Source organism: Crocuta crocuta, unplaced genomic scaffold (genome assembly GCF_008692635.1).
Source record: "Crocuta crocuta isolate KB4526 unplaced genomic scaffold, BGI_CrCroc_1.0 scaffold92, whole genome shotgun sequence".
Classification (NCBI taxonomy): Eukaryota; Metazoa; Chordata; class Mammalia; order Carnivora; family Hyaenidae; genus Crocuta; species Crocuta crocuta.
The window spans coordinates 2,869,137-2,882,710 of NW_027528804.1; the positions used below are offsets into that span (position 1 = coordinate 2,869,137).

The 13,574-nt window shown below is 33.6% G+C and overlaps 1 protein-coding gene across 2 annotated transcripts in view; it reads right to left on the minus strand.

Moving 5' to 3' along the window:
* Positions 1–317: 317 nt before the first annotated feature.
* SLC9B1 (solute carrier family 9 member B1) overlaps positions 318–13,574 on the minus strand; it is a 34,725-nt gene continuing 21,468 nt past the window's right edge. The window contains exons 4-9 of one of the 2 annotated variants that reach the window (XM_077755757.1): positions 12,562–12,737; positions 7,865–7,971; positions 6,864–7,013; positions 2,878–2,986; positions 1,977–2,113; positions 318–548 (exon numbers count right to left, since the gene is read on the minus strand). In XM_077755757.1, coding sequence (XP_077611883.1) covers positions 336–548; positions 1,977–2,113; positions 2,878–2,986; positions 6,864–7,013; positions 7,865–7,971; positions 12,562–12,737 — 892 coding nt within the window. In that variant the 3' untranslated portion in view covers positions 318–335. Of the gene's footprint in view, positions 549–1,976; positions 2,114–2,877; positions 2,987–6,863; positions 7,014–7,864; positions 7,972–12,561; positions 12,750–13,574 lie in introns of both variants that reach the window. The other variant, XM_077755756.1, reaches the window with a different exon arrangement.

Sequence of the window (13,574 nt, forward strand, 5' to 3'; positions counted from 1 at the left end):
TACTTTTCTGTCATTAAGTTCATTTAAATTTTTATTGCATCTAGTTTGCAATATGACAGTAGATTTAGCCTGATGGATTACTTTAAACTTTCCTAGTGTACTTATAGATTTACTTTGTTCTTGAAATATATAAATACTAAGAGGGCATTCTATTTATATTGTTTGAATTAAATTAACCTTGGAATAAACACTCATAGGAAAGTTCTGTAATGAAATTACATATTTATTAAATTCTTGGTTCTATGTACAATCTCCACATATTTGTATGTTTTAATTTTTCTGTCACATAAGATAATTTATTAAAAGAAGCAGGCAGGTGATGGCAAATAAACTTTTTAATGAAGTTCTAATGTTGTCAATTTCACATCGATTTTGCTTGGATCATGGCGTGCAAGTACTTTGGGACCCAGGAAGCCAATAATTAGAGCTCCATTTGGAGCTGTGATCAAGATGGCTAAAAATGCTATTGTCATCACGTCCCTCGAATATGGTTCCAAGTGGGGTGCGCTGACTCTTGCTGTTTCTAGAGCCAAGGGACCTAATACAGCCTGCATTTAGAGGGTAAAAAGATGAGGCATAAAGAAAAATGTTAAATTAGTAATATACGATAAAAGTTAATGGCTCTGTTAAAACAAACAAAACCTAGTAGTAGGCTATCAGAAAAGAGACAAGCCTTAAAGTGCTGAGGAATTTTCACGAATTACTCATCAGTTCTATATTCTCCCTAGTAAATATATCTGGATGAAAAGTGAAATAGTGACAAGTCAGCATGCAGACATTTGGGGGCTGTTTTGTATTCTTATCAAAATACTTTCCCCTGTTTAAGTGTCTTTTTTGAGTGCTCACATTACTCTCAGAACCTCAGTAGTTTTAAATGAAGCAGGGTTTTACTTATTTGCCTTTATCATGGACAATTAGGTTCTTGGCTGTAACAAGGCAGCAGAGAATACTAAAGTTTCTTATGGTTTTCTAGGATTTTGTTGCTTATCTTCTTGTTCTTCCTGCTTGGGAGGCAGTGTGTAGAGTAAGACTGACAAGAGGTATGGAATCTACAAAGTGGGTACTAGGAGACTATGAAGTAAGTTGCCTAATCTTATAAGCAAATAACATGGTATTCAAAACAGCCGGTCTGTCCCCATGGACCTGCTCTTCTAATCATGACACACAGAATTTTGTTGTATGAAAACTCACAACCTTCTGTGGTGGAGTAACAATGGAAAAAAGAATCTCTGGTAATCCAGACATTATGCTGTCAGGTTAAAAAATCTAACCATAAGTAGCAATACCTTTTCATAGGAACAGAATATCATTGAATCAGGGGGCAAAACTACAAGGTTTTCCTTTTAATTCATTCATTCATTCACCTCTTCATTCATTCACTCATCATTCATTTTTGTAGGTAAGCAATGCTTACTTACTGTATACCTCCTGCATGTCAAGCACTGTGTTAAGTGCTAGGGAAAAAATAATGAAAGAAACCAGACACTGTTCCTTGTCTTTCCCAGATAGTCTGGTGGGGAGGTTTAGTCATTAATTAAAATCATACAAATTAAATGCATAATTAAAAATAATATATGTGCATTCATGTATGGTGGAGTGGGTGGCAGGGGTAGGAAAGATATATATTTTTAAAAGAATTAATGTGTTTCTACTTTAAAATTGTAACATTTAGCTCTATAATATTCAGCAAAATGTAAACATTCCAGTTTTTAGATATATTCTTAGTTTATAGAAAGAAAATGTTTCAGAAGTTTAGGAAGTATTTGTTATTAAAAGTACACTTTTTAACGTCAGAAGAATTGCTTTTAAAACATATTTTAAAAGGTTACATTATTTTCAACAAGTAGTTATGATCAATCAAGCATTTTAAAAGTAAGGCTAAGAGCCCACATTTTATTATTAAAGTAATGTTATTTACTTGGGATTTATAAATCATCAACATTAAAAATTATTAAAATGACTTAATATGTTCTTACCTGGACTGTAGCTTTGGGCATCCACGATAAAGCAATAAATATTTTCTCCTTAAAACTAAAACCAGCAAAACACATCAATAAAAAAGTACAAAAAATTCGAATCAATAATGCCAAACTCATGGTAACAACACAAATGCCTACAACAAATAAAAACAAACATAAACAACAAAATATTTGGGAAGAAGTAGTTCCTTATACCTAGAAATATGATTTTTAAAAGTGCTGAAAGAATTTTAAGACTACTGCCTCTTTATGTCTTCATTTTTTTTAAAACATTTTTTTATTTTTGAGAGACAGACAGAGGGTGAGCAAGGGAGGTGCAGAGAGAGACACACACAGAATCAGAAACAGGCTCCAGGCTCTGCCTGTCAGCACAGAGCCTGACGTGGGGCTTGAACCCACTAACTCTGAGATCATTACCTGAGCAGAAGTCGGCCACTTAACCGACTGAGCCACCCAGGTGCCCCCTAAAATAATAATAATCATAAAAAATACAAATATGATTGAAGCTTCTATGTAAAGTGCAAGAGATTATCTGGTTGTAGAGGTACAAGGAAAAATAAGATAGACTACATTTATTTGAGTTAATAGACTTAGAGCTTTCACTATAAAAGAAAGTATTCAAAAGGTGCTGATGGTATGTAATAGTTTTTTGTCTGAAAAGAATTCCAATCTGCATTTCCTCAGATCACTCAGGGAAGATATTCAGGGCTGTCTCTGGTAGCAAAGAGCACACAGGGTAACGTAAGAGCAAGTCTATGTTATTATCTGTGTCAACATGAATTTCTAAAGAATGTTCTTATAGTATTCAAAGACATATCATAAACAAAAATAAAAATCATTAATAACTTTCTTAAATATTTTCAAATCTTATATTTTTTGTGCCTCTAATTATTCTTACCAATAGCATTTGATTTAAGAGATGCAACAGATACCTCTGATCCAACCAAACCAAAAAGAAGGGGTTGAAAAATATACCATGCAGTTTTAATAACTCTTTGGACTCTAATCTGTAGAAAAGAATAATATATTTTTAGTTATTATAACATGAAAATGATTGTATTTTAGAAATTAAAGTCTTAATATTTAATGAACTTAAGATATTTTATTTGTAGAAGAAATGTTAAAGTTTAAGGAAAATTGAGTAAGTGAATTCTTTTACTCAAACACTTAGGTAGAATTTGGTTAAAAAATCTGCAAAGCTGATAGCAATATTATTTACAATAGCCAAGGCATGGAAGCAGACCAAGTGTACCATTGATTGATGAATGGATATAGATAGAAGATGCGGTATGTATGTTTTCACTCATAAGTGGAACAGGAGATACTTAACAGAGGACCATGAGGGAGGGAAAGGGGAAAAAATAGTTGGGGAGAGGAGGGAGGCAAACCATGAGACTCTTGAATACTGAGAACAAACTGAGGGCTGATGGAGAGGGGAAGGGGGTGATGGGCATGGGGGAGGGCACTTGTTGGGATGAGCACTGGGTCTTATATGGAAACCAACTTGACAATAAACTGTAAAAAATACAGACAAAAAAAAGAGAAGATGCGATATGTACACACACACACACACACACACACACACAGGAATAGTATTCAGCCATAAAAAAGAATGAAATCTTGCCATTTGCCATGACATGGATGAGGCTAGAGTATGATGATAAGTGAAATAAGTCAGTCAGAGAAAGATAAATACCATATGATTCCACTCATGTGTGGAATTTAAGAAACAAAACAAATGAGCAAAGGGAAAAAAAGAGAGAGAAAGAGAGAAACCCCAAGAAACAGACTCTGAATTATAGAGAACAAACTGATGGTTATCAGAGGGAAGGGGAGTGGGGGATGGGTGAAATAGGTGATGGGAATTGAGGAGTATACTGGCGATGAGCAATGAGAGATATATGGAGTTGTTGAAACAATATATTGTACACCTGAAACTAATATAACAATTGTATGTTAACTAACTGGAATTAAAATGAAAACTAAAAAAAAAAGAATTGAAATAGAAATAAATGCTCCTTGAAGCCAGAAAAAAAAATCTACAAAGCCACTCAATAAAAGTATTTGGTAATTTTGTCATGAAACAAATAAGGTTTTTGGAGTTCCAGACATGTTCTGATGGTTCAGTAAGAACCCTAGCTTTTGTTTGTAAGGTAACTGAACGAAGACAGAATTAGCACTACCTCATGCATGACAAGAACATACTCAAGATTATGCAAACATTTCAGCTCTCAAAAGGGAGTTTAGAAGTCCTCCAGTAACAATTATCTTGGGACCCAAGCCCATGAAAATGAATCATGATATGTCCTAAGCTACTAGGCAAAGAATGTCAATAATCTGTCAGGCCTGCTTCCAAAGGACACATGTTGAAAACTTCAAAGTTATTTTTTCCTGAAAACCAAACCAAAACCATATAATATAGACTCCTATTTGGTTGCCTGCCTGGCTTTCCTTTCTGAGAATGAACCCTTCCCAGGGCTACTTCTCCAGTTATATGTTACAACAAAGTCCCCTACTGATATAACAGTATCCTGGCTCTTCTAAAGGGGTCTGGATGAAGAGATTTTAGTTTCAGTCTGGGCTTATCTTTTTTTAAAGAAGACACATAAAACTTTCATATCCTTCATGTGGGTTATAAACTATGTTCCTGTCTATTTCCCTTATGACTGGGTTTTCTGACATAAAAGTAAAGTTTAAAAAAGGAAAAAAAGAAAAAACAATATTACTCTTTCTTCTTAGTGGCATATTATACTAGTTATTACTTTTAATTTTTAAAATATATTCTTAACTATTTGATTTCTTTTATCATATAAAAATAATTTTAGTAGTTTTCATTTTATTTATTTAATTGTAACTTATTATTAACCATTTAATTTCTTTTACAGTTATGATTTTATTGCAATACTAAATGAAATGCTAATATAATTTTGGGGTCAGGAGCTTCTCAAGCTGATTCTAAAATCTAAGAAATAATTTGTGTAAGAGCAGTCAAGAAATACTTTAAAAACAAGTATAATGAGGGGGCGTCTGGGTGGCTCAATCGGTTAAGTATCCATCTTGGCTCAGGTCATGATCTCACTGTTAGTGGGTTTGAGCCCCGTTTCAGGCTCTGTACTGACAGCTCAGAGCAGGGAGCCTGCTTCCGATTCTGTGTCTCCCTCTCTGTCTTTCCCTCCCCTACTTGTGCTCTGTCTCTCTCTCAAAAGCAAATAAACTTTAAAAAATATTTTAAAAAATAAGTATAGTGAGAGGGAATCTTCCATATTAGAGTTTGAGACATAAAACTATAGTGACTTAATTTTTTTTTTGTAGTTTATTTATTTTTGGGACACAGAGAGACAGCACATGAGTTGGGGAAGGGTAGCAAGAGAGGGAGACACAGAATCTGAAATAGGCTCCAGGCTCTGAGCTGTCAGCACAGAACCCGATGCGGGGCTCGAACCCACGAACCCTGAGATCATGACCTGAGCTGAAGTCGGACGCTTAACCCACTGAGCCATCCAGGCGCCCCAAATCTATAGTGATTTAAAATAGAGTGGTACTGGCAGAGGACTAGATAGGTAGGATTAAATAGAATCCAGAAATGAACTTCCGTGTGTATGTGTGTGTGTGCGTGTATGAGAGTTGAACTCACGTTGAAAGAGGCACTTAAAAATCATTGAACAATTATTGGATCAGTCAGTACATAATTTAGCAAAAAATGACTACCCAGTTTATGTGCATATTTATGTGTATGTAGATATATAAGTATATGTATGTGTATAATAATTATAAACACACACATATATCCTTATCTCACAGCATTACAAAAATAAATTCCAGATGAATTAAAGAATGAAATGCAAAAATAAAACAAAAACTAACAAAATATTAGATGATAATATGAAGGTATTGTGTATACAATCTTATAATCTTGGGTGAAAATATATGTCTTAAACAAGATATAGCATCTAAAACAAAAAACAAAAATGGACAGGTCTGACTATACAAAAGACATAATAAACAAAGTTGAAACTAAGCAAAAATTATATGCAGTATGTACATAACAAAGGATTAGAGGCATTAAGATATAAAGAAACTTTAAGTTAGGAACAAAAGGCAAATAAAATCAATTAAAAATGGACAAAGAAGATGAATAGGTAGTTAAAAAAGAATATATAAAGAGAGGTTTACTGAACTACTAATCAGAAATATAAACAAAGAATAAGAATGTTGTATCATTTCTTACCCATCATATTGTTTAAATTCTTTGAAGGAATATTTGGCAGTACCCATCAAAATAGAAATGTTCCATTTCTAAATTCTGCAATTATGTTTCTAGGAATCTATTTTTATAGAAGTGCTTGCATATTTGCAAAAGGACACATGAACAGGCTTGTTCATGGCAGCACTGTTTATAATAACAAAATGGAAATGATCTAAATGTCTACAAATAGAGAACAGATTAGGAAATGATTAAATCTGGGATGGGGGTATGATATTGGGAGCAGTAGGGGGAGAGAAGTCTTATATTTTATTATATATGTAGGCCTTCTGTATTGTTTTAATCTTTTATAAGCATTTTTCATGCATTAACTGTATAACTAAAGTAAATAATAAAATTAAGTTAAATACATGAATAATAACATTAAATAATTTAAATTTAATTAAATAAAATAAATTAAATAAATATAAGTTATATAATNATAGCTCACATATGTTTCATTTTACTGTATTTCCAGGTCCCTTGCCTAAATATTTTATTTCCTTGATTGGTTTATACACATCCTTAAAGGCACAAACTTCTGGAACATCTTCCAACTAGAACAAAGAGATTTTCTAAGTGTCTATTATGATGTAAAATATACAGTTATTTATCTTAAACAATGTGTTAAAAATATTCACCTTTTCTGTGGACCAATTTACCCCTGCAACAAAAGACAACGCTAGTGTGCATAATCCTCCAGCTGCATGTATACCAATATGATGGCTGCCCAAGACAGCACAAACACACATACTCAAAAGAAAGAATGCTCTCTTCAGTGTAAGTTTTGTCTAGAATTAGATAGATATTTAGAAATTAATTTACACTTAATACATAATACAATATTTAAATCTTCTATTCTATAATTTATTATTGACCTTTTGATAGCATGTCTCTATATGTTGTATTAAATAATATCTAAAATTTTTATATTCTTCACCACCAGATATTTTAGCAGATTTGGTACCAAGTGAAAAAATTTGTAATTATTAGGTTTTATCTTCTGCCGCATCTCTGACACTAATGTCAGTAAAATGGCCATAATACACTTTTAGCTGAAAGTGAAAAAGAAAGGAAAGAGACTCTTATGTAGTTCTATATTTTTAAATATCTCTTTAGCTAAGACAATTGTTAAGGGGAAATTGAGATGGAAGTTACAGAAATACAAGAGTAATGGCATATTCTTTGGGGGAGGAAAGGGTTGAGTTAATAGTGTTGCCTTAGCCAAAGGAAGTAGGAGTAAATTTAAGTCATAAAATATGCAGAGATAAATGTCAATCTATTTCCCCGAAAATGTTCAATGGAAAATTGGAGGGAAAAATGATTAGGGAAAATTGTCAAGGGTCAACAGGCAATTCAATTAATAAAGGGGTGGGGTGGAATGGAAAAGGTACCCTGGGTTAAGTACACTTTTCTGATATTCTTATTTGTCAGATTAGGATGCAGAGACTGTAGTCAAGATCCTTGATCTGTACCAATCACAGCTGTGCTCCATTTTAAGTGGAGAGTAGGCACTGGAGGCTATTTTGGGGGAAGGAAAATTAAATATTACAATTTAATAGTTTATGGCTCTTCCAAAAGTTCTAAGTTTTTTTAAAAATGCCTAATAGTATACTTCTAAAAAAATAAACTTTTTATTTACCTGATCTTCACTTGGAAAATATCGAACAAAAGTTCCCAAAATAGCTCCTGCCAGCACACCAATAATTATGTCCCGGAAAGAGGATAGGACAGTTTTAAGTATACCACCTGTAAGGGCACACAATAAAGGAAACATTTCATAGAGAAATATTTTCACATACTTAACATACCAGAGGATCAAATATAGGTGGTTTCATAAAGAAACGAACATATTTTCTAGAAAAATATGTAAAAATGGACCTTTAATATTCACATACTTGAAAATATATGATCTATTTGATAAATTAAGTATGTATTCGAAAAATAATTTAATAAATACGCAAATTCAGAAATGCACATTGAAAATATAGGCCAGAAAACAAAGAAGTAATAAGCCATAATGTGGCTCACCTTTACATACAACCTGAAAGACCAGGTAAAGTGGAAGAATGGACAGAGATGGACAAAGGAACACCTCTGGCACCTAGCACATGTCTGGTAATGTTTCTTCTCTGATATACGATTTAACATTTTTTTAATGTTTTATTTATTTTGTTGAGAGAGAGACACACACACAGCTTGAGCAGGGGAGGGTCAGAGAGAGAGGGAGACAGAGAATCTGAAACAGGCTCCAGGCTCTGAGTTAGCTGTTAGCACAGAGCCCTACACGGGGCTCGAACCCACAAACAACAAGATCATGTCCTGAGCCAAAGCCAGCCGCCCAACCGACTGAGCCACCCAGGTGCCCCTTCTCTGATATACTATTATGACAAAAAAATGACTTAAAAATGCAAAGAAAAATTTAATAACAACAGAAGAAAAAAGATTTATTACAGGGTCATTCCTAGGAATATTTGAGTCAGGAGTCACTTGAGTTTCTAAAGTATTTTATGTACTCATATCTGTAGTTTAGAGTAATAAGTTTTAAAAAAAGATCTGAGTCACAAAAAAAGTTGCTATGCTAGGTGTTCTTAGCTCAATAAGGTATGTAAAAAAGGTATTATGATTTTATGCATATATATTTAAATATATAAATAAATTCTAATGATAAAATTCTAATAAAATATGTATTATTAGAATGCATACATATACATATATGTGTGTATATATATTTTAGAAATATTTTTTTATTAAAAATAATAGAAATACAGGGTGCCAACAGCAAGATGGTAGATTGGGAAGCCCCAAAACCTTGATCCCTCACAGAGGCATCAACTTAACAACAATATACAGTCCAAAAGCCTTATGGAACTCTACAAATCAATTAAGAAGACGCAGTAAGAGAAAAATGGCTTATTATGTACAAGGAAGCTCCTGGAAGATTATCAGACGATTTCAGAGTAGAAACCTTAAAGAGACCAGAAGGAAGTGGGATGATAAATTCAATGTGCTGAAAGGAAAAAAAAGATGCCAATCAAGAATATTATTCTAGAAAATTATCTTTCAAAATGAATAAAAAATTAAGACTTAGGTAAACAAGGGCCAAAGGAGTTCATCACCACTATACCTGCCTTACAAGAAATGTTAAAGGGAATCCATCAAGTGGAAGTAAAAGGATATTATCAACACAAAAGCACACAAATATAAATCTTTGGTAAAGGTAAATACCATAGATGAATTCAGAATCCTGTAATACTGTGATGATGGTGAATAAATCACTTTCAGTTCTGTTACAGAATTTAAGATAAAGACATAAGTATAACTATAAGACTGTTAATGGATATACAACATAAGAAGATTTAATTTGTGACATGGATAACAAAGTGAAGAGGGTGAGATGTAATGGATTAGAATTTTCATATGTGATTGAAATTATCACTTTGTGTTTTTATAACTATAAGGATGGAAAAAGATATTCCATGCAAACTGTAACCAAAAGACAGCAGGGTGGTTATATTTCTATCAGACAAAAAATAGAATTTTTAAGTCAAATACGAATAAGTCACAAGAGATAAAGAAGAACATTATATAATGATAAAAAGGCCAATTGACCCAGACCTAAGAAGATGAGGTCTCCATATCTACCATATTCCAAAATATAAATGTATTGAAGATCTGTTAAAAAATAAAACTCTAACAGTCCTTAACATTTTAAATAACAGTTTATACTGTCATGAGTCAAAAGAAGATTTTCCAACTGCTTGGTTTTTCACTTTTTCTGTCCTCCTCAGATTAGGTGTGATCTCCTGTAGCATGTTGCATAGTACCCCATACTATGTATATTTATCACATTTTGTAATTATTTGTTTAACACAAACTCCTTGAGAACATGAGCCATGTGGGTTTCTCTGCTGTGTCAAACAGTATAGAATAGCACTTAAAAGTGTGGGTCTGGGGTTGCATCTTGGTTTCCCAGTTTCGGGTCTGTGACTTTGAGCAAGTTACTTCACCTCTGTTCCTTGGTTTCCCATTCTGTAAAATGACACAGTACCATTGTGACTATTTAATGAGTGAAAATATCTATGGAACTTGAAGCAAGTATCAGGCAATTACTCAACAAAAGCTAATACTGCCGTTCACTGTTTAACCTCAGTGTTTGACACAGTTGTTGGCACAATGGACGAGGAGCACAAAAAATAGTTTTTGAAGGAATTACTGAATTTACTAGTCATGAAGGAAAAGATTGCCAGATTTGACAATAAAAATTTTAAAATTCTGAATTGCCGAATAAAAGGATAAATGTTAAAAGGAAAATTACAAATGTGGATAACTATAGAATATAAAGCAAAAAGTTATCATTCCTAATTTGATGCATAATCTTGACAAATCAAAAAGAACAAAAGATACACATACCTGTAAGATGAAAGCAAAGGATTTCAAGAAAAGCAATTTATAAAACATTCCAAAATGCCAATGGCCCATAGAGTTGAATATTTTTTTAATGTTTTATTTACTTCTGAGAGAGACAGACAGACAGACAGACAGAGAGAGTGAGCAGGGGAGGGTCAGAGAGAGGGAGACACAGAATCCGAAACAGGCTCCAGGCTCTGAGCTGTCAGCACAGAGCCCTATGCGGGGCTTGAACCCACGAACCGTGAGATCATGACCTGAGCCAAAGTTGGATGCTTAACCAACTGAGCCACCGAGGTGCCCCATAAAGTTGAATATATTTAAATATCACCAGTATTCGAAGTACTTCATTTAAGGAAGCCTTGTTTTTCACCTATCAAGTTAACAAAGGTATAAAAGACTAGTAACACCTAGTTTTGAAGAACAGTGAAGAGAAAGTGGCAAGGTTTTATACCCTGGGGGGACATGACATTGTGGTAATATATCTCAAAAAGTTTATAACTATATATACTTTTATGTCAACAATTCCACTTTTGAGATTATGAAAATATTAAGATTAGGTACAACTATCTAGCTATGGACATTCAACCATGCATTATTTTAACAGTAAATATTGGAGTCAACTTCAACTTTCAACAGGATAAGTATGATACAGCCAAAAGAAAACTATACAACCATTAAAAATGTCATGGAAATATATTTATTGAAAAGAAACATGTCAGTGAAATACAGTGAAGTGTAAAACAACTCAGGTTACAAGAAAGTATGGCCAATTCTCATAATTTTGTAAGAATATTGGGAGGGAAGACAGTGAGAGAAAGAGATAGAGAAAGGGAGAAAGAGAAGTCAAAGTGGATTTATATCAAAAGAGTCAGTTATTATAAATCAGAGAAAGACAAATATATGATTTCACTCTTTTGTGGAATTTAAGAAACACAACAGATGAACAAAGGGGAAAGGAAGGAAAAATAAGAGGAAAACAGAGAGGGGGGCAAACCATAAGCGACTCTTAAATACAGAGAACAAACAGGGTTGTTGGAGGGAAAGGGGGTGGGGGGGGGATGGACTAAATGGGTGACAGGCAGTAAGGAGGGCACTTGCTGGAAAGAGCACCGGGTGTTTTATGTAAGTGATGAATCACTGGGTTCTCCTCCTGAAACCAATACTACACTGTATGTTAACTAACTTGAATTTAAATAAATTAATTTTAAAAGAGTTATTATTCCTGAGGGTATGTTGCAGAGTTTATTTTTATCTTTTCTTTTTTTTCTTTCTTATTTATTTATGTCTTGAGTTTAAGATAAACTATATATATTACTTTTCAACTTAAAAAATATTTTGGTGCTTCAATAAAACAGAAGACTGAATTTCAAACATGGCAAATAACTAAAGCATTACTAAATGCGGAAACATTTACTTTCACAATTTCTGCAGAGTGACATTCAAGATCAAATATTACCTTGGGATTCAGAATTGTTGCAGATCTTGTCCCACCACTACCAAAAAGCCACACAGCTGTCCATACTCTACATATTTAAGATGTCTTAATAATAGACCAACCGGTTATTTATAACGATGGCCCAAACGGCACATTTGAGAAATATATATTAAATACATTAGCAGGACTCATAATATTGCTGCTTCAAAATTTCTATTGAAAACTGATAAAATTCCAAAGCAACATGAACAGAAAAATGATAATAATAGAGGTTATCAGATTAATTTAAATCTATGGTTATTAAAACAAAATCATTTGTGTTAAATAGTGATTTCTCAGTCCATTGAAGTTTCTTTCCTGCTCTAGGATGAGATTTCTATGAAGAACAAAAAGATGATGCATGTATAAATAAATAAATGCTAATAAGGACATAAAGCTATAAATCTTCTTTAAAAGAACCAGAAAGAATGTGGCAGTTGTATTTTGTTTACCTGAGGAGAAGGCTATGCTCATGCACGTACTGAATCCAGTGATTGCTATGATGTCATCCATACTGCTAGCAGCTATTAGTAAGGTTGGAATGCCTTTCTTAATACCGTATCCATTTTCTTGCAAAAGTAGCATGGAAGGGACAACAACAGCAGGAGAGACAGCGCCTACTACAAAACTAATAGAAAGACTTTGAAAACCAATTTTAAAACATCATTTTAACGAAATAGTGCTTTATATTAAATTTTACAACAAATATATTAGCCTTTACAAATTTACAATAACTTCAAAAGTAAAAACTCTGCCTTTGAGTTAATGTCATTTAATAGTGGTAAAACATTTCTTAAAAAAATTTTAATGTTTTATTTTATTTCTGAGAAAGAGAGAGAGACAGCGTGAGCAGGGGAGGGTCAGAGAGAGAGGGAGACACAGAATCTGAAGCAGTCTCCAGGATCTGCGCTAACCGTCAGCACAGAGCCTGATGCGGGGTTCGAACCCATGAACTGTGAGATCATGACCTGAGCCGAAGTCGGACGCTTAACTGACTGAGCCACCCAGGCGCCCCAATAGTGGTAAAATTTTTTAGTGTTGGCTAAAAGTTTATAGAGATTTCATTCAAGATGTTGGTTTGGACACAAATTGCCTCTACCTTCATCTCTAAATCTTTTGAGATGAAGACATAAAAATAATAGGAAAACTCATAACCTAACTAGAGAGGGAATAAAAAGGAGGAGAATCATCAGTGACAAGGAAACAAGTATAGGCCACGAAGATAAAAGAGAGTTTAATACTGAAGAAGGAAATCATAAGCCAAGTGTGTGTGACTAAACATTGCTGCAAAAGATTCGGTATACTTCTAAATTTTCTTTTAATATTTATTTATTTTTGAGAGACAGAGAGAGACCGAGCACGAGCAGGGGAGGGGCAGAGAGAGGGAGACACAGAATCTGAAGCTGGCTCCAGGCTCTGAGTTGTCAGCACAGAGCCCGACACAGGGCTCAAACTCACAAACTGT